This window comes from Poecilia reticulata, chromosome 2 (genome assembly GCF_904066995.2).
Source record: "Poecilia reticulata chromosome 2, P_reticulata-male-v2, whole genome shotgun sequence".
Lineage (NCBI taxonomy): Eukaryota > Metazoa > Chordata > Actinopteri > Cyprinodontiformes > Poeciliidae > Poecilia > Poecilia reticulata.
Window position 1 is genome coordinate 10,964,505 of NC_088831.1, and position 22,237 is coordinate 10,986,741.

At 39.3% G+C, this 22,237-nt stretch overlaps 1 protein-coding gene across 6 annotated transcripts in view; it reads right to left on the reverse strand.

The window, feature by feature from the left end:
* Positions 1–1,700: 1,700 nt before the first annotated feature.
* The window catches only part of LOC103476950 (NLR family CARD domain-containing protein 3-like), a 71,162-nt gene continuing 50,625 nt past the window's right edge, over positions 1,701–22,237 (reverse strand). Inside the window, exons 1-8 of one of the 6 annotated variants that reach the window (XM_081597337.1) lie at positions 20,475–21,125; positions 19,564–19,683; positions 16,735–16,859; positions 11,346–13,122; positions 7,489–7,668; positions 5,577–5,750; positions 4,893–5,045; positions 1,701–4,380 (exon numbers count right to left, since the gene is read on the reverse strand). In XM_081597337.1, coding sequence (XP_081453463.1) covers positions 4,359–4,380; positions 4,893–5,045; positions 5,577–5,750; positions 7,489–7,668; positions 11,346–13,122; positions 16,735–16,859; positions 19,564–19,683; positions 20,475–20,602 — 2,679 coding nt within the window. In that variant the 5' untranslated portion in view covers positions 20,603–21,125 and the 3' untranslated portion in view covers positions 1,701–4,358. Of the gene's footprint in view, positions 4,381–4,892; positions 5,046–5,576; positions 5,751–7,488; positions 7,669–7,753; positions 8,075–11,345; positions 13,123–16,734; positions 16,860–19,563; positions 19,684–20,474; positions 21,126–22,237 lie in introns of those variants that run through there. The other 5 variants (XM_081597341.1, XM_081597331.1, XM_081597334.1 and 2 more) reach the window with 5 other exon arrangements.

The following is a 22,237-nucleotide window of genomic DNA, read 5'->3' on the forward strand; positions in this document are numbered from 1 at the left end:
TTCTCTATAGTCATATCCACCCACTCTATCCGTAAACAATTTTTGAATATTTTCTGGTAATAGTTTGTTTCTAGCTTTGTTCATAAACTGTGCAGTTTGAAACTACCAAATCTAGGAGTTAAAAAGTCTTTAAATTGTTGGTATGACATTAAAAATCAACCTTATGAACTATTTGAATGGCTCTTTACTGTAATGTGCATAATGGTTGATGTGAAGTTAGCATTAGAGAGAACTCCAATACTTCTAGCTATTTTAGATTGCACATATTTAATCTGAGGTTTATAAAAAATCTTATGAATCAAAACTCCCAAAAAGCGAATTTCAGTCACTCTCTCCATATTCACATTATCAATTATTATTTGTAAATTGCTATGCTATTTACAATTCCCAAATCATATCAACTTCGTTTTATCTACATTTAGTGATATTTAATCTCAAACCACCTTTTCAATTTACATCACTCTAAATTAACTTCTATCAAAAGTTGCCGTAAATTTTCAGCTGTAAAAAATATGTTTGTATCGTCTGTAAATAAAACACAATTAAGTATTTTGGAAACCTTACAAATATCATTTATGTGTAAAATAAACATCTTTGGTTCCAGTACTGAGCCCTGGGGAACACCACAAACATTGCCAAAGCATGAGGAATGGAAATCACCTATTTGCACAAATTGTTGCCTGTTGCTGAGAAAACTTTTCATCCTTTGCAAAACTCCTCCTATTACACCATAGCACTCGAGTTTCTTGATGAGTATTTCATGATCAATTGTATAATTGCTTTTGTTAAGTCAATAAATACCTTAACAACAGGTCTCTTTTTATCTAGTGAACAGGTAGCTTCTTCTGCTAATAGAAAAACTTCCATTGCTGTGGATCTTTGTGACCTAAATTAAAACCAACTCTCAGTGAGTAGTTGGTGTTTATTAACAAATCTATCCAATCTGGCAACAAATATTGTTTCCAAAATTTTTTACTTTAAATATAAAAGTTTGGAGGAAATGTTGGTATTTTAAAAAGCAAATGAAAATAATTAATATAAATCACATATTGCCAGATTAATAAAATAAGGTAAATATATTTATAAATCAGTTTCTTTCTAAATAAAACGTATAAATTGTAACAGAAACTGTAGACGTGTGTCTGGTGAATTTTAGTCTAAAACAAGTTTGTTCTTCATTCAGTGAAGTTCCTCTCAGCGAGTCGAGGAGCCAGAAATAAAATAAAAGTACTCAGGCAAAGTACAGCGTAGTAAAAATACTCCTATAGACATATTTTTACAAAAGATTACTGGAGTAAAAGTAACTGAGGAAATGTATCTCTGCTCAGAAACAGACTTCATGATCCATCTGGACCAGAACTTTATCTGCCTCCGACTCTGAAGAAGACCAAGAATCCTGATGCATGCTGGGAGTTTTACTGTCTGTCAGAACCAGAACCTTCCAGAAACTCAATCATCTGGGCATCTTTTTTTGCTTCCAGAGGTCAGAGGTCAATCTGTGACTGGTTCTGCTGGGTGGAACCAGAACAGAACCAGAACCAGAAGCTCCTGCTGGAGAATCTATCAGTCTGAATGTATTGAATGAATATAATATACAAATTTCACTCTTTGAATGGAATTACTGACTTCAATGAACTTTTTGTGATGTTCTAATTTTTTGACCAGCACCTGTAGTTTTGTAAGCAATTTTCAGAACAGAATGTTATTAAAAACTTTATTGCTCATTAAACAGACAACAACCCACATTACATTAGAATAAATATGAAAATCAAACATGAACCAATCAGCACATTATCCCAGTGATTCTCTGAGGTCTGAATAAATCAGTAAATCTCAGCAAAGAGCCTGATGTGACACATCAAGTCCTAAAGTTTTCTAGAAAACTCAAAACATGGAGTTAAAGTAAAGACCAGTGGTGGGAAGTACTTAAGTACGGTTAAGAAAGAATTCTTTGTGGGATTAAATTTAGAAAAGAATCTGGCTCTCTTTCTTCCTGTTTGGATGCCGGATTCTCTTGAATGGTGGTGCGTTTGGGACAAAACACAACAATGCGTGATGACCTCACAGAATTTCAGAATTTAATCCAAATCGGAACAAAGTGAGAAGATACAACAGAAAATTACAAAATAATAGAGACACACATTCATTACCTGAGACAAGAGAAAGGGACAGCAAAAACGTTTTTGGAGAAATTGCAAGGGCAAGATCTGATTTGTTACTCTGTGTGGAAAGTTTTATCTTCTTGTATTTAATTTATTCAAATAAGGCGTATCTTTTCTCATCCAACCAGGACCTGTCTCTGACCCTTTTTAAAGTTAGAAACTCCCTGCAATTAGTTCACAAGATCAAACACCAGTTGTCTAAATAAGTGAAAACAGGGACTCCTGAAGTCCTGCTGCTTCATGGCTTTCACAGATCAGTGTGAAAAGATTTTTGTTTTCGCATCCACCTGAATAATGTGCAGTTGCGCCACTGACTACATTTCTACAAAACTGTCGCGTTACTCGTTACATCCAAGTCGCATCGCTCTTTTTTTCCGTTAAAATGTGAAGTTGAGGGACTTAAGGTGGCGCCGTAAAATCTGAGCAATAACGTGACTTACGTGTCTGTTGTCACCCATCGTCTCCCCCTTTTCTCGCACGCGAAGCTCCAAGACATGCGCAGTGGTTTCCTCTGAGCGGGAGAAAATGTCTGTCTAATAGTCAGTAATATAATAGCGCTGCATAAATCATCATAAGATATGGCGACATGTAAAATCAGCAGCGCTTCGCTTTCACAGACGGTGGGACTTCGTCCATCTTTTAGCGTCACTTGGAAGGAAAGCTTAAAGAAAGGTAAGATCCGTGTTAGCTAGCTGTACAGAGACACATATGTTGCATCTGCGATGAAAAAAAGTTGTCACTCATGCGCAGAATTATTGTGTGGAGGTGTTGATTGAGGTGTCGCAAATATGGGACAACGCTGGTACCAAAGTGCAATATAGTGATATGACATTCAGGAACGATCCGATTCTTCTGGACGGATCTTTACTGATTACATTTATTTCAGCTCTAAGTATTTAATACCTAGTTTTTTATGGGAATGTCGATCTTTCAGATCAATTTGAGAAGTAATTTTGATAGATAAAAGTTTGGGTTTTTTTGTGTCACGTAGCGGGGTGCTGGTCTTGACTTGGTCTTGGGTTGGTGGTCTTGACTACAACTCTGCTATGTGGCTCCTCGGTTGCATGTCCTCTCCCACCCACCTTCTTTCCATCCCCTTTCTGTTGGATTTCTTTCAAAATAAAAGCCACTAGTGGCAAAAAAAGTGACGTTCATGCTATGTTAGGACAGGAGACATGTTTCCATCCCTGAAATTATGATGCATAGAATCACATATCTAAGTCTAAACTATGTTACATAGTAAACACAATAAAAACATGTTTTATCTGTGGCATTGTTCATTAAAACGGCACATTTCTAATGTATTAAAATTAAATACGATTGGTTCACTTAATGATATTAGCGATTAGGTTCAACAAATACTTTTAATACTTAAGTATTTTTAAAAGTCAGTACTTTTTTACTTTTACTTAAGTACTGTGGTAGTTTTACTTTCACTTGAGTACATTTTAGTCTGTGTATTTGTACTTTTACTTAAGTACATTTTTTGAGTACTTTTTCCACCACTGGTAAAGACCAAAACAGACTGAGGAATATTAAAGCTGAGGATCAATGAATATGATGCAAAACTTCATTATTTAAAGATTTTTATAATGACTATAAAAAGATAGCAATATATACGGTATATTAAAAAAAATTCCAGATAAATACTGGATGTTCCTGAAAACTGCTCTAAGATCAGAGTTTCTGTGGGACATCCAGTTCTAAACTGGTTAAACTGGTTTCTGTGATGGAAGCTGAAGTTTCTCTGCAGTTTCCAGTAAAGCATCTTTTTATCTGTGGAGCTTTGAGGAACATTTTCCTGTCAACAGAAGAAGAAGCAGCAGAGAAAAGAGGGTTGAAGTGTCTCTCATGATTCAGAGCTGAACTGAAAATGATTCCCATGTTTCCATTCTCAGACCATTTCTGGTTCCAGGATGAAAATGAATCAGAGAAAAAAGATCAACTTTCCGGTTGAATCCAGTTCAGGTCAAAACTCCATGAAGCCTCTAAATGGAGTCCAGTTTGAATCGGATCTTTATTGATCCAAAGAGACAAACAATATCAGACACTAAATGACAGACATGAGAAAATAAACAGGAGGAAAATCTTGGAGGTCAGAGGTCATCATCATGATCCAATCAGAGTCTCTTTAGACTCAAACTGCTGCAGCTTCAACCTCTGAGGATCAGCAGGACACAGAGACCGTTCTCTACTTTACAGAGAATAGAACATCCACCTGCAGAGAGAAGAAGGTTAGAGAGAGCAGATCAGTGTTTCCAGCCTCTCCAGCAGCAGTCAGTGACGCAGCACATCCAGTAGATGGTTTCTAGGCTGCAGTCAGACTGATCTCAGAGCTGTGACCAAGATGAACCTGATCAGTTGTTTCCTGTTAAACTGAGAGAACAAACAGATCTGAGATCAGATCTGCTGCTGCCACAGTTTGATGAATGAGGACCACTGTCTCTAGACATGATGACGGCTGGATGCTGGAGTCCAGCTGGACTTCCTGGAGACATGGACACAGTAACAACACTCATCTTCACACCAACACAAACGCAGGAACACAGCAAGCTGCTGCTCCTCTGATTGGCTGATTGCTGTCGCTGTGTCCAATCAGGAAGCCTGAACCATTCTCCTCCCAGTGAGAAGCTGCAGCTTTACTGGGAACACTGGAGCTTTGCTTTGATGCTAACTGGGTTTAGTTCAATATGCTGACAGCAGCTGGAATCACTACAAACATTTACTTACTTTAAAGTCTCTACAAGATCCTTCAGCTCCCGGACATCTGAATCCTTCAGGCCGTTGAATCTGAGGTCCAGATAAGTAAGATGGAGGCTGTTGGACCTCAGAGCTGAGGCCAGATAATCACAGCTGATCTTTGACAAACTACATTCATACAACCTGAATAAAGAATAAAAGATGTGAGCCGAAGCCAACAGGATGCAGGTGAACCAGTTAATCCAACAGAACCAGTTAAAGATTCTCATGAATATTAAAGCCAACAACCTGCTGCTTCAATAAAGACCTGCTGACTCCAGAACCAGAACCAGAACCTGGTACTGGGTCATGATGTGTTGGAGGATTTTAGTCAGTAAAATCATTCCAGGTTCTGATCAAAGTGTTGAAGCATCAATCATTGATGATTCGTTCCTGTCAGATTAAAGGAAATAACCTTTCGAGACTGGGTTGAATGACCTTTGACCTGCTTCATATGAGAGGGATTTCTACACACTGGGGGTCCGAATGCTGTCCTGTTCTGACCTCAGGTCAGCAGGTCCAACTCAGTTACACAGAGGGACTAAATTAAACTCTGGATCCAAGTCCAGGAACAAACTCAGAAAATATTTATTAGAACAGAAGATATTAACTTTGATTTATGATTAATTATAGATAATTATTCACAGAAATATCAATAATTATATAATTACATACAACAATATCTCCAGTCTGCATCCTTCAGTCTGTAGAAAACCACAGAGCTCCTTCACTCCAGAATCTCTCAGGTTAGTGTTGAACAGGTTCAGTACTGTCAGATGGGTCGGTTTGGACTTCAGAGCTGAGAACAAAGACGTCCAGCTGGTCTCTGACAAACTGCAGTTCCTCAATCTGAATAAAGAAAAAAAGATGAGCTGAATTCAACAGGATGCAGTTTAATCTGAAATATGAACAAATAAATAATAAAAATGTAGAAAATTAATTTCCCTGAATGTAAAAGAAACATGATGAACTGATTCTAACATCTGATCCAGTCAAACTGGTTTAAAGAGTCCAAACCAGCAGAACCAGAACATTTTATCAACAAAGAAACTCAAAGTTTTCTATGAGCAGCAGCCTGGATGAGGTGAGCTATTTCTGCTGGTTCCTGATCATCAGCTGGAGACCCGACTTGGTAACCGGATCAGAACCACTCAGTTTATTCATTAATGGCCTTGGGTTCTTCTTAAAGCTGCTGAAAGCCAATGGAGGCCATTATTTCCTAAGGAGACGTGACCTGATGAAGCTTCATCACAGAGACGAGGCTCCAACCGACTGACAGCTGTCAGACTGAAGAGGACGGTTCCTCTCTGACCCGGCCCAACAGAACCACAGCTTCAGGACAAAGTGAGGAACCTGCTGCTGCTGCAAACCTCACTGTCATTCAGTTCATCTAGATTTGATTTTCTACAATCAGTCACTTCTTAGATGTTTCATTAATGATGATTTGAACTGGTCAGTGTTTGTGGCTCGACTGGAGGAAAACATTTCATTCTGGATGTAAAGATGAGAATCAGAAATAAAACAATCTGAATCTTTACCAACCAAACTGAAACATCTCCATCATTAATTAAACTTCAATAATCTCAAAGTCTGAAATAAGAAAATAATTCATTTTTAAGGTAAAATGGTTTGAGATTTTAATCTGACATTTAAAAAGGTTGTTTTAAAGTACTACAATAAAATAATTAATTAAGCTAAGGACTAAACCTCAGATTCTTCACTTTACTGACTGAACTCTCCAGGATCTCAGACACATTCTTTAAATCAATGTCTCCACCTTTATCTATAAAGATTCTGCTTTCTGCTTTGTCTTTCGAAGGGCACTTTCTCTGTCTCCCTGCCCTCCCTACCTTCCCTGCTCCCTTCTCAGCATCTGTGTCCTGTGTTTTCAGTCTTTCTTTTGAATAACTTCCGAAGCTGCAAATTATGAATCTGGTCCGCTGGTCTCTCAACGCAATTGATAAAAATTTTTCTACTGGGAAACCGGGAAAAAGGGAACCCTCGTGTCTCAACGGGACATTCTTCGCTGGATATACGATAGATTCTACATGGAAGAAAAGAACGTGTGTCTGAAAACGCTGTCAGTCAAAGATGTTGAAGATGTTTTCATGATTGGATTTATGATAGCAGGTTTTCTGCTTATTGGAGTTGGTGGATACCTGGCTTATCAGAAATTTCGGAAGATACCGGTGGCAGTTATGGCAACTTCGAGGCTGGCGGGTACGTTTGATGGGATTTGCAGAGTGATCAACATTCAGACTGAAATGATACGGGAGCTGAGCCGCAGACCGGGTGCGATCCTGGAACAGGACCGTGGCCGAGCAGCGGATCTCGGACTCGGAATAGATATGGTGTGACATTGGAGACAGGCTTTTTTGTTGCCTCTCCTTCCTTCCTTACCTGATGTTCGCCCCCCCCCCCAAGTGTTGTTGCGTGATGGATGGTTGTAACTGAAACTGCAATTTCATTGTCTTTGTGACAATGAGAAATTCTTCTGATTCTGATTCTATTACAATAAAATTATTAATTAAACTAAGAACTAAAGTATCAATGAATTTTTTTAATTGAATAAATAGAGAAAACAAACCCCAGATTCTTCACTTTACTGACTGAACTCTCCAGGATCTCAGACACATTCTTCATATCAGAGTCTCCACCATAATCTATGTTGATCTGACTTATTTCCAGTTCAGTCAGATCTGGGTTGGACTTCAGAGCTGAGGCCACAACTTCACATTCAGCCTGATGGAGCGAACAGCCACCAAGTCTGTGATGAGAGAAGAAATAAATTCAGTTCTAATGAAATCAATCTGGATCATAAACAGACTAAAATATCATAACAGTGATGTCATCATCTGATCAAAATCTAATCTTCAGTTTACTGAGTTTGACCCGACAGAGAGTCTGTGCAGTTCCTGACTAAAGTCCAGGTTCTGGTTCAGGTTCTGGTCCAGGCTTCATGTCCTCAGACCTTCAGCTCAGTCAGATGTTGAAGATCTTCTATCATCTGTGAAGGAAAGTTCAGTTTCTCTGCAGCATCAGAGCCTCAAAGGAGCTGCAGCAGCTGATGAAGAGGCTGACTGAGCTGAATGAAGGAAACTACTGGAGATGATGGAGAGGAGGAGGAACTGCTCACAGCTCTGACTCACACTGACTTGGACTAGACCGTTTGGCTCCTGGAGATCTTCCAACAAGCAGGAAGTGAGTTATAAATGAAGTGAGCAGAGCAGGAAGTCTAGCCTGCTGTGGACCTCTGGCATCTCTGGGTTTGTTTAGCCCATATCTGCTGCTGCAGCATCTGGAATCCTCCTCATCATTAATAATAGTAGTATATTCTATAGAAACGTGGCTCCCAGCAGCAGCTTATTAAATGCTGCCACAGAGGAAACTGGGAGCAGACCAGACACATGATGCTCCCAGTTGTGTCTCCGTTCATCTGCTGGATTTGATGCTTTAACAAAGTAGAAAGTGGACAGTCGTCAACCTGCTTCAGCTAAAAGCTTCAGATTGTTCTGGTCGTCCTGCAGAGCAGCAGCAAAACCGGTCCTGCTGCTCCTTCAGGTCTGGACCGTCCTCTGTTGATCTGAGAGGAACTGGGACAAACTGGTTGGAAGAGGGACACATGTCTCTGCAGTGGTCTGTCCATCGTCTCAGAGGAACAAAGGTTTGGATGTCAGAAGAAATTGTTGCTAAACTCTGAAAGAGCTGAAGAGCAAAACCCCTGGAGGAGACGGAGCGTTTGGGTCCAGCAGCATCTTCATGGTGAAGCAGTGAAAGTTCTCCAGGAACTAAAGAGGCTGGGATGTCTAAAGAGTTGAAGCTCATGTCTCTGCAGGTCTTCATGGAGGACAGCTAACAGCTTCAACAAAGGCTGCAGATGAAGAGTTGATGAGGAAAATGGTTCCAGCTCTGGAAGCAGAGTTCTCAGAGCTTTGGGAGGATCTGACAAAAATTAGGACTTTTTCTGGAACCAGACAACAATCACCACATTTTGGTCTCAGTTACAAACTCAGAGGAAACTAGTGGGAGGAGGAAGAGGTGAGGATGATGACCAGGGGTGAAAGTAAGGGGGTACGGCAGGATACTGCATACCCCTAAAAGATTTAGCGGGGGTACGCAGTACCTGCAAGAGAAGGGAGCGGCTGTCTGCTGTAAAGAATCAATGGTTTCACTGTGCAGCCGTGACTGATTTGTTTTTCAAGAACAAACTAAAACACAATCAGTTAATAAATAACTTTTTTCCCATTTCATATCGTTTCTGAACTCTTAATGCTTTACTAGAGCAGGGCTGCAACACGTAGATCGCGGAAAGTTTTGAGTCGATCTCGGCATTAGGTGACAAACTGAACGCCGCCAGGACGCTGAGACCAGCACGTCCTCCTCTGACTCCTTATCAAAAATGTTCGTAACTTTATTAAATAACAAAAAAATAAATAAAAATCAACAAAATGTGTTCAAGTTAATGACCCAACAACAATAATAATCCCAGTGACTATTGTTTCAACAAGGTGTTGCACAATTCTGTGCGTTTCGCTTCAATTACTAAAATAACTAGCAGAGCAGGAGTTAAAAATTAATCAACCACCGCTGTGTTCAGGGAGCGCTTAATAATGATCGCAAAATAAATATCAAGCCTGCAAACCTAATATCGTAATGGACTGAATGTTATGTTGTTAACTAATCTCTCGTCAGCTTGTGGAGCGCAGGAGGTTGCCATGGCAGCGGGTGTGTTTAAATGACAGCGAGAGATAGAGAGAGAAAAAAGGGGCGAGTGGTTTAGAGTTGACCACCTGTTCAGGTTGTTTTACCTTTGCTGTGGCTCATCACAGCCGCTGTAGTTTCTGAACATTCAATAAACGACAAACTTGGACTAATTACCTCGTTCTTTGTGACTATACGTCATTTACAACAAACATCAAACGCGGTAAATATGTTTCATTAAGTATTTAACAAACAAATGGCTTCTATTGCGATAATTGTGTGAAATTAAATTAATTGTCTAATATAAAAAATAGTTTGGTTCTGTCGGGCTCAGAGTCTGAGAGGCTTTTACTTTATTAAACAATTTTTTTGCCTCTTATTTAGTGGAAATATTGATGTTGATGAGATTTTCTCCAAAATAATAACCTTTTTCAACCTTTATAGCGCCACTGTTGAAAATGAGGCTCTAACATTCACAAATGACATTGAAATAAAATCCAGTCCAACATCTGGTTTGAGGTGATTCCTCTGGAAAAATATCCCAACTTCAGAAGATGAGCTTTAACCTAACAGAGCTCTGTGGTTCCTCCTATCAGTATGAGAGTCAAGGTGAGGAGGCGCCATGTTAGGAAGAGAAGTGGAAGCTGCAGGTTCTTCTGAACAAATAGGTCATGATGCTGGGCTACTGATTATCCCTCTGTCTGGACACAGGATCAAAATAACCAGTTTAAAAGCTAAAATGAATGGTTATATGCCAGACATGGAAAACTGGGATGCACTGTATGCCATGATGTTCAGAATTTAGGTCTCATGGCATCTCAAGGTGTAAACATTGCAGCCAGTGGGCTGAAGGAATACAGCTTTATTTTGTAGCAATTCAAGAGCTACCAGCTTTTATCGCGTCGCAAAAAGATTTATCGGCACAGAAACTCCAAAGCACACAAAGACGCTATATATATATATATATATATATATATATATATATATATATATATATATATATATATATATATATATATATATATATATATATATATATATATACTGCTCAAAAAAATAAAGGGAACACTTCAGTGTTCACTTAAATGTTAAAGTGTTCCCTTTATTTTTTTGAGCAGTGTATATATATATATATATATATATATATATATATATATATATATATATATATATATATATATATATATATATATATATATATACTTTTTTTTGTCATAGTACCACCAAGAATTTAAAACTACTTTCACCCCTGATGATGATGGAATGAAGAAGAGCAACACTGTTAACAAAGTTTCTAAATAATGCAATGGTTTATTTTAATGGTTCAAATTTCCATCAAACCTAAACAATTATTTTATAAAATCAGTTAAAGATCCTAAAAGATAAATAATGGAGCAGCAGCTCAATGAGTGAAGAGGAGTTTAAAGTTTAAAATGTCTCTCTGGCTGATTGGATCGTAGAGAAAATAGAAATTTTCTAGAGTTCAGGGTTTTCTATTCATTTCAACCTGAAAACTGATAAAAAGTTAAATATTTTAAAAATGATCAAAATATCTAAAAACCAGAAGCTGCAGCTGTCCTGGATGAACTGAATGTTTAGATGTTTGAATGGCTGAAATCATCCAGAGGATGAAGGAAGTAGTTAAAGGCCAAAAACATCCAGAATCAACTTGAAGAAAGAAGAAGAAACAGGAGGACAATAGTGCTGAATCAGCATTCGCACAATGAAAACATCTGGACTCACCGAGCCTTTCTGCAGTTCCTCACAGCTGGAACCAGTCTCTGTCGTCCCTCGGGGGATGTCTTGTACTTCTCCAGGTCCAACTCATCCAGAACCTCTGACATCTGCAGCATGAAGGCCAGAGCTGAACAGTCAGTCACTGAGAGTTTCTTCCCTGAATCCAGCAGCCGTTGGATCCCCTGATAAAATGACAGGTCGTTCAACTCCACCAGACAGTTGAAGATGTTGATGGTTCTGTCAGGAGATATTCTATCAGTGTTCATCTCCTTCAGGTTGGTGACGATTCTCTGGATGGTTTCTGGACTGTTCTCTGTCTGACCCAGCAGATCTTCTAAGAGTCTCTGGTTGGACTCCACAGTGAGACCATGAAGGAAGCGGACGAACAGGTCCAGGTGGCCATTTTTACTGCTGAGGGATTTCTCCATGACTTTCTTCATGAACTCATCTAGAGACTTTTCATTGTATTCCTCTCCCAGGAATGTCTTGATCACCTCTGACCTCCTGCTGGTGAAGCAGTGGAGCATGTAGACTGCAGCCAGAAACTCCTGGATGCTCAGATGAACAAAGCAGTAGACTGATTTCTGGAAGATCACACTCTCTCTTTTGAAGATCTCTGTACAAACTCCTGAGTACACCAAGGCCTCTATGACATCCAGACCACACTGCTCCAGGTCTTCTTGGTAGAACATAATGTTTCCTTTCTCCAGATGTTCAAATGCCAGCCTCCCCAGCTGCAGAAGAAGTTTCCAGTCAGTCTTTGTCAACTCCTGTGAACTTGTATCATGTCCTCCACGGTACTTGTTCTTCTTCCTCTTTGTCTGGACCAGAAGGAAGTGTGAGTACATGTCAGTCATGGTCTTGGGCAGCTCTCCTCTCTGCTCTGAGGTCAACATGTTCTCCAGAACCATAGCAGTGATCCAGCAGAAGACTGGAATTGCACACATAATGTGGAGAGTTTTTGATTTCTTGATGTGGGAGATGATTCTGCTAGACAGCTCTTCATCACTGAACCTCCTACTGAAGTATTCCTCCTCCTGGGCGTTGGTGAAGCCTCTTACTTCTGTTACCCTGGAAACACATGAAGGAGGCATCTGATTGGCCGCTGCAGGTCTGGTAGTTATCCAGATGAGAGCCGAGGGAAGCAGGTTCCCCTTGATGAGGTTTGTCAGCAGAACGTTGACTGATGACTTCTGAGTGACATCAGAAACTAGCTGACTGTTGTTGAAGTCCAGTGAAAGTCTGCTTTCATCCAGGCCATCAAAGATGAAGAGGAGTTTGCATTTAGCCAGCTGCTCTGCTGGGAGCTTCTGGATTGTTGGATGGAAAACATGGAGCAGCGAGAGAAGACTGTGCTGCTCATCTCTGATCAAGTTCAGCTCCCTGAATGAAAGCAGAACCACCACACTGACATCTTGGTTCTCCAAGCCCTCGGCCCAGTCCAGAGTGAACTTCTGCACTGAGAAGGTTTTTCCAACACCAGCGACGCCATTGGTCAGAACCACTCTGATGACTCCATGTTGGTCAGGGAAGGATTTAAAGATGTCATGACACCTGATTGGAGAGTCATGGAGGTTCTTGATCTTGGAAGCTCTCTCCAGCTGCTTCACCTCATGCTGGGTGTTAACATCTTCACTCTGTCCCTCTGTGATGAAGAGATCAGTGTAGATCCTGTTGAGGAGGGTTCTACTTCCTGTTTCATCACTTCCTTCAGTCACACGTTCACATCTTGTCCTCAGACTGATCTTATGTTCCTGTAGGACCTTCTGCAGACCAACATCTGCTGAAACACAGAAGAGAAGAAGTAAAAACATTTTTGCTTTAGTGATAAAGTTGGAACAAAACCATCTGGAACATTAGGAGGTGTTATCATTGTACGGTTTCTGACTTCACAGGATGTGATGCTAAACAATCAGATCCATCCTTAGCAACATTATTCTGTTATCAGACATGAAATTCAGCCCTTTAGTCATTTTCCAGATTGGATGCTGCAATCTGAAGCCAACTTCTGCTTCATTTTTGTTTTTCAGCTCTAATTTTAAAGCAGAACCTTACAGGCCTGGTGTAATAACCAATAAAAATAGAACAAGAGTCTTTTTCAGGAAAGTCAGATAAACCAACTGGGCAATTTGATAACCCATAATATTTGTGCCACTTCTCTCTTATTTCTTGCTTTATTATTCTAATAATATTATACCCTCTATTTATAATAAAGAATAGATTATCATTAATCAATATTAATGATATTGAACAGAAATATCAACCAATACCTGATTGGTGCTCCGCTACATTTTTAAACCCAAATAAAATAACATGACATTGAGGACTCTTGATGATTTTTAAAATATATTTTCTGATCTATTTATAGTCCACTTATCACTTGTCATATAAATTGTATGGTTATTTTTCTGAATAGGCTCAAATAAAATGGGGATTATGTTAACCTGAGTTACCAACACATTTACACTGGCTGGAAAAACACAGATTTAGTTGGGTGTGGCAGCTGAAGGAGGAACAGCTTATCCTGCTCTCTCCTGTCCTTACTGATAACTTTGCTTATGAATTATTTTTAAAGTCACAATTTTTATGGTTTTATTCACATTATCGACATTATAACTGGATTACTTCAAACCTAAAGACCGGGAGATTTTCTCACTTTTATTTTTACCTCACTTTTCTTCACCTCCAAGTTGAACCAGGGCAAAATGCCCCCGTCCGACCCCAAGGACATTAGCAGTATTCTACAACGACTTCAGTTTTTAGAAACAAAGATTCAACGACTGGAGATGAACTTTGAGATCAACGCTACCTGTGGATATGAAACAACTCTTCCTCAAATCAGCGGAGAGGTCGTACACCCCGCACCAAGCAGCTCACCCTGGATCGCTCAGGGCGCCAAGCCAAAACAAAAGTCTCACACTGCAGATCCCATGAGACGACTAATGGGGAGAACCCCTCACCTGGATGAATCAGCGTGGCCGGCTCTGAGCCGAAACCCACCTTCAACCTCAACACCTGCTCCGCCAAAGAATAGCAAACAAGCAGCTGGAACCAAAACGGCTTCACCGACCCCACTCCCAAGGACAAAGCGACCAGCCCGAGCCTCAAAACATCCTGACTCCGTGGGAATCCCACTGAAAAACAGATTTTCTGCACTTCAGCACGAGCCTCTGAGTGAAAACCCACCTTCAAACATCAGCAATGAGGCTAAACCAACGCATCCACCGCACAAAGCTCCGAAGGACAAAGTGACCACCAGGAAAACAAAAGGTATGCCAAGAGTGCTTATTGTTGGAGATGAGGCAGTAAATGGAATCAGTCATGTTTGCAATCCCAAGAAAACGAGAGTGGTTTCTTTTCTTGGTGACACTGTATCTGATTTGACTCGCAAAGTGCTCTCTCTAACCACTGATCAGACAAACATGGAGACTTTAGTTGTGCATGTTGGAGCCAACGATCTGGCAAAGCAAAAAACAAAAGCAGGAAAAATGACCCAATTTCTACTACTAAATTATAAAACCTTATTATAAATTATAAGTCAATTAAGCTCCGGTTCCTGCTGTCTGGATGTCCTACCCACACATTTCTTTAAGAAAGTCCTGCCTGTTGTTGCTACTTATCTGATCCAAATAGTGAACTCATCGTTCTCTTTAGGTGTTTTCCCCCAGGCTTTGAAAACAGCAGTTATCAAACCACTGATAAAAAAGAACAATCTGGACAAATCCCTACTGCAGAATTACAGGCCGATCTCCAACCTCCCATTCATCAGCAAAATTATTGAAAAAGCTGTTTTTAAACAATTAAATAACTTCCTAACAATAACAAACTGCTTTGACTCCTTCCAGTCTGGTTTTCGTGCTCACCACAGCACGGAGACGGCCCTTGTAAAAGTGTTCAATGACATCCATATCAATACAGACTGTGGGAGAACCACAGTGCTGGTTCTGTTGGACCTCAGTGCAGCTTTCGACACTGTTGACCATGACATTTTACTGAATCGACTGGAGAGTTGGGTCGGACTCTCCGGTCCAGTGCTCAACTGGTCTGAATCTTACATAAAGAAAAGGGATTTCTTTGTTTCAATCGGAAACTTCTCATCAGAGAGGTCAAAGGTCACATGTGGGGTACCCCAAGTTTCAATCCAAGGACCCCTTCTTTTCAATATTTATATTCTCCCACTGGCTAAGGTTATAACAGGACATAGGATTAGCTACCACAATTATGCGGATGATACACAGCTCTACATCACGATGTCACCAGGTGACTGAACCCATCCAATCACTGAATAGATGCTTAGAACAGATCAATGAGTGGATGTGCCAAAACTTTCTCCAGCTGAACAGAAACAAAACTGAAGTTATTATCTTTGGACCTAAAGAGGAGCGAACCCGAATCAATGCACAGCTTCAGTTATTACAACTAAAAACCAGCGATCAGGCCCGAAACCTGGGAGTAGTGATGGACTCTGACCTGAACCTTCAGAGCCACATTAAGACAGTCACAAAGTCGGCCTTCTATCACCTGAAGAACATCTCTAGGATTAGAGGACTTATGTCTCAGCACGATCTAGAGAAACTCATCCATGCGTTTATCTTTAGCCGCATTGATTACTGCAACAGCGTCTTCACAGGTCTGACTAATAAATCAATCAAACAGCTGCAGCTGATCCAGAATGCTGCTGCTCGGGTTCTCACTAAAACCAGGAAGATAGAGCACATAACACCAGTTTTAAAGTCCCTACACTGGCTCCCTGTAGCTCAGAGAATAGACTTTAAAATACTGATGTTAGTTTATAAATCACTGAACGGTTTGGCACCACAATACCTTAAAGATCTGTTATTGTTGTACCAACCGTCTAGACCACTCAGATCTTCTGGTTCTGGTCTGCTCTGCATCCCCAGAACCAGAACCAAACGAGGAGAAGCAGCATTCAGCTTCTTTGCACCACAGATTTGGAAAAAACTTCCAGAAAACTGTAAAACAGCTGAAACACTGGGTGCCTTTAAATCTCAACTTAAAACCCACCTGTTTAGAGTTGCTTATGGCTAAATTAGGGTTAGAGTGCGGGTTTTGATGTCTTCCATGTTTTTATGTCTTTAATGTTTTTAATTTCTTTTTCTTTCTTTTCGACGTTTTAATGATGTAATGTTTTTTTTATCTCTTTCTCTTTCTCACTGTTTATTTCTGTTTTTATTTTAATTATGTAAAGCACTTTGAAATGCCTTGCTGCTGAAATGTGCTATACAAATAAAATTTGATTGATTGATTGATTGACTGAAATAATTGATTACAAAGAGGCTGTTAAAACCTTGAATCTCCAAATCTGAACTAAAGACGTGGATCTGGTTCAACAGAGACGATGGGAGGAACTCTGCTTGGAGATGTTCAGTCTCACCTGGAGCACAGCTGCTCCTTTTCCTCCATCCATCCATCCACTGTCTATCACTTCTTATCTCTGCAGGGTCATGGAGGGACTGGTGCTGATGTTCAGCAGTAATCAGGTGAGAGTTGGGGTTCACCCTGGACAATAAAAGACATTTCTTCATCACTGAAATATTTCACTAACAGGCTAGAGCTGAAGATGTTCATGAAGAGAATTACAAATTCTCTTCATGAGAATTTGTAATTCTCATGAAGTTAGAGACCAGAAACTGGGTCAGAAACAAACTAGAGACCAGAAACTGGGTCAGAACAGAACCTCAGAACATTGATGATCTCTGGTTTGAAGTTCTTCATTGTATTATATCTGGTATCATGATTGATCTTCCTTTTGTTGTATTTGTCCATCTGAATCTGTTCTGGGACAATAATCATTATTCTGTCTGATCCATCAGAGGCTGAAAGAAACCAGAAACTGATTCTAATCTGGATCCCAGTGGAGAAAGTTGGATCCTTCAGTAACACCAGTAAACACGACTCAGTCCCAGTTTGCATTGATCTGATCTCTTTATAAGGAGCCTTATACTGTGGCAGAGCGTTATGTGGACATGCTAGCAGAGCTAAGAACAAGTTATCTAAAGTTCACGTCTTTTATTAGTCGTATAAATTTGGGTCGACTAAATCTGACCTCATGATGATCCTTTGGACTTTGGTTCTGTTCACTTTGTAGTTTTTTTGTCCTGATTTATTGTTTGCAGTTGTAGTCTTTGTTACAGTCCATCTTTATTGAGCCCAGTTCCTGTTTTATTCAGGTGGTCTGGTTCCTTTTATGGACCTGGTTCTGATTTCCATCTGGTTCTACTAATCTCGTCTCGCCTCTTTCTGGGTTTCTTTGTCACGAAAAGCATTAAATCAGGTTCTATTCAGTCCGTCTGGTTTGTCTGGAAAGAAGCTAAAATGAAGCTGATCTGATTGGTGTTGAAAATCAAATAGATTATTAAAATAACCAATCTCTACAGTCTAATATTAATCTTCATATTTACTCATCTGGATTTACTGATGAATTTACAGAAGAGATCAGAGTTTAGAACCGGTACCAAGGACAACAAAGCTGACCCAAATGTCTGAATCAGATTAAATAAATTGTTTTATTCACCTGTTACACTGAGGTTTAACTGTTAATAAAACATTAACATGAAGACAATTTGGCACTAATGGCTGATATTTAACAGTAATTTAACAGGTATGAAGATGGAGAGAGGAGAGGAAGATATGAAGCAAATGGTCTGAGATGGGAATCAAACCCTCAACCTTCACATCAAGGTTTAACTCGACCAAAACTTTACACTCTAAAACATTTTATTCTGCATTAAACAAAGAGTCACTAAATAAACTAGAGGCACAGAGAGCCTGAAGGGATTTCACTTCAATAATTATTTATATTTACTGCAGTCCAAGCAGGTCATGATAACCACAATGCATTCAGTGATTTTCTAATAACCAATAATTTCCTGATATATTGATCAGCTCTGATGAATCTAAAGCAGCTCTTTGTTTCTGAGTTTCTTGGTAAATCAGTTTTCTTTGTTCCAGTTTATGTTGGATGTTTGATGTGGATCAAAGCTGGATTTATTTAGTGAATTCAGCCTCACAGTCGGTCTGGGACATAATATGTTTTTAGGATTTAATATTTTAGAAGATTATTTCACTTGTTATGAAAGGAAAATATTTAGTTTTTCCTCCACAGTTGGTTCTGATCTCTCAGCCCAGTTTAGGTCACGATTAAACTAAAATGGTTTAAATTATATTTTGTCTTCTTGAACCAGCAGACAAAGAGTGCTAGAAAAAAAATGATGATAAAGTGGTTTCGAGTTGTCCTTCATTGGTTTTTCAACAATATTTCCTCGTTTTATTTTTCCACATTGCAGCTTCTGTATTTTCTGAAAGTTCAATAAATTACTAAAACTGGACTAAATGTCTCATTCATAGAACGTTGCAATATTCACATAATAATAATATGCATTTTACAAACTGACTTTTATAATAGCAATTATGTAAATTAAATTGTCTAATATAAAAACAAAATTTGCTTAGAGCTCTTGCATCTTGAAACTAAACTTGTTTGATTTAGAGGTAGAATATATATTTTACTTATCAAGGCATCAGTAATTTTATCAGCTTTGATTTAAACTGTATTTTACATCAATTGTATTAGAAATAAGGTGCTACAAACATTATTGTGACAGATTTTTGCATGGATGAAAAAACTTGTAAACTCCAGATTTATTTAATCTCAGCCAATGCTGGGTAACCAACCACTGCCAACATTCAGTGAATCTTTAAGATCTTTCATCCTGCCTGATATCACACTGAGCACTGAAGCAAAGAGAAAGTAGAAAACAGGAGGTAGGAAAGACTTTAGAAGCTTTGAGTTTCTAACTAAAAACCTTCTGCTTCAGTCTGTCTGTTATTACTGTTTGAAAGAAATCTGTTTTTATGTTAATTTAGGTTCAAATTATTAAGATGCATAACTGCATAATCACAATCCAAGTAGATAAATGTTATGTTGTTTGTTAAATATTGGATTTAACAAGAAAATAAAAAGTTTATGAAGAAACTGTTTAATTTCAAGGTTTTAGGCTTGAGTTTTTTGTGGAGTTGGACAAAGTTTATCCCAGTCCCATAAATCAATCACTAGTCATCAATGTTAATAAATATCATGGAACAGAAAATGGACGCATAATAAAGCCTCCTTTACTTTTCTGCCTGTCTCCTCGTGTATCCAAGCCTAGAACCAGTCCTGCTCTGCAGAGTCACATGAATCAGTTAGAAACTGGTTTCTTACTCTGGTTCTGATGGTCCAGGTTCAGTACTGAACAATGGAGTGACTTCTTTGGACTGGTCACTCCTCATGGAGGGACAGCTGGATCCTGGAGGTTCTGCTCTCCCTCTGTGGTTCTGACCTCTGAAACACAAACATGTTGTTATTCAGATCACATCAATCAGTGAGAAACTCTGAGATAAAAACCAGAGAAGAAGCTCTGAACACAAACTGCTGCAGGTCTGAAGCTCCAGAGTGAAACATTCAGACTGATCTGTTGGGTCAAACTGAACCTTCATTCAAGTTTATTTGTTCAGTTCATTTCAGCAGCAAGGCAGTTCAAGGCGCTTTGCATAATAAAGACAGAAAGCTATAAAGAAAACACCAGGCATTCAACAACTGAACAGACATTATATTTGATGAGAGCCGTCACCAAAATCATAACCATCAAATATGTTGGTCACTGTTTCATTTATAATCAAAGCCTCTCCAATCAGATGGTTTTTAGTCTTGAGTTAAAGAAATTCAGTGTTTTGACTCTTGTACAGTTTTCTGGAAGTTTATACAATTTAAACTGTCTGAACTCTCCTGGTTCATGTTCTTGTAAAAGTCAGGTTAGTGATGTGATTGAGACGAGAGACTAGTGATGGAAAAGTTACTACAGAGTAAAGAGTCAACTAGTTGCTGCAACATCCAGTTCAGAGACAATCTGAGTCGTTGCTCCTCACATTGTTGGTGGTTTTTGTTTTCATGCAACATTTTCATCATTTTTCATTCAAACTGATTTACTGACCTACATCCTTCATGTTTAACTTTAAATTAATATGGAAGAAAATTAAGTTACTTTTGATCAAACACTGAAGATCAACCAGTTAATATCATCTATATTTTATCTCTATAGATCCACATGAACCAGATAGAAACTGGTTTCTTACTTTCTGTCTGAGGGTCCAGGTTCAGTACTGAAGTCTGGAGGTTCATCTTTGGACCGGTCACTCCTCATAGACGGACTGATGGGTCCTGGAGGTTCTGCTCTGTCCTCCTTTAGATCCAGATCTTCCATCTTCTGGACTTCAGTCAGCCTGAGAAAGAAACCAGAACCAGTCAGTCCAGTGATCCAGGTCCAGTAAGTGTCCTGTGAAGCAGAAAGCTGCTTCCCATCATGAGTTCAGAGGATCAGAGGAACCTGATTCCAGCTCAACCTCAGAAACTAAACGTCTCTTAGAGGCAGATGGTTTTGTCTGGAATTGTGACATCAAACGTCTCGGTCTTTCAAACAGAAACAAGAAGCTTCTGCCAAAAACAAAACAAGAAAACATGAACCAGTAGAAATCACCAAGTACTGGACTGGTTCCAGTCTGACTACAGAACAGGGATTTCAACAGGTAACTTCTCATTGGAAAGGACAGAAGTCACCTGTGTTCTACCACAAGGTTCAATCCTATCTAACATCTGTGCTCCTGCTAGGTCAGGCTATAACAAAGTAATCAGATTACTTACCATGACTAAATGATACACAGCTCTACATTATGATGTCACCAGGTGACCTTTGACCCCATCCAATCACTGAACAGATGAATAGAACAGATAAATGTGTGAATGTGTCAAAACTTTCTCCAGCTGAACAGAAAAAAACTGAAGTTATTATCTTTGGGCCTAAAGAGGAAAATCTAGAGTTATAGATCTAGAGTCAATGCACAGCTTCAGTTAATACAACTGAAAACCAGCGATCAGTCCAAAACCTGGGAGTAGTGATGGACTCTGACCTGAACCTTCAGAGCCCCATAAAGACAGTCACAAAGTCGGCCTTCTTTCATCTGAAGAATCTCCACAATTAGAGGACTGATGTCTCAGCGAGATCTAGAGAAATTCATCCATGCGTTTATCTTTAGTCGCATTGATTACTGCAGCAGCGTCTTCACAGGTCTGTCCAATAAATCAATCAAACAGCTGCAGCTGATCCAGATGCTGCTGCTGGAGTTCTGACTAAAACCAGGAAGATAGATCACATAACACCAGTTTTAAAGTCCCTACACTGGCTCCCCGTAGCTCACAGAACAGACTTTAAAATACTGTTGTTAGTTTATAAATCACCACAATACATTAAAGATCTGCTGTTGTTGTATCAACTTTTTCTGTGGAAGAAAGTTATGTTTGTCTGATTTTAGTTTTATCATCTGAAACAAAGTGTAGAACAAGAGCAGCAGCATAATATTTAAACACCTCGTGATCTCAGACGTAAAAAAAACCGTAAACATGTCTGTTCATGTTCTGACTCTGTTTACTGATAAGTTTTATGGTTCAGTTGGAACCAAAACCTCCACAGCAACCTTTGTTTTAACAAATATCAGAGTAACTTTGGTCACCACAGAACCAGAAACAATCATTAGAAACACATTTATTGCTGCTGACACCAAACGCTGTAAACAGCTGCAGGGACAGGAAGTTACTCAGGAACAAAAATCTGTCAGCGAATCAAACAGTTCTGACTCTTTTTTTCTTCAGAGAGAGAAAAACTCACTGAGCTGCAGTGCAGTTTCAGTAAAAAGTTGTACCTTCAACTCTGAGAGACTTGATTTAATTCACTCGTTCTTCAGAGCTTCTCTTCCTGCTACCTGTCAAACATGAGCCCCTCCCTTCCTCATTTACAGGAAGTCACCTGAGTTTCTCTACCAGCCATGATGCATTCAAGGACATT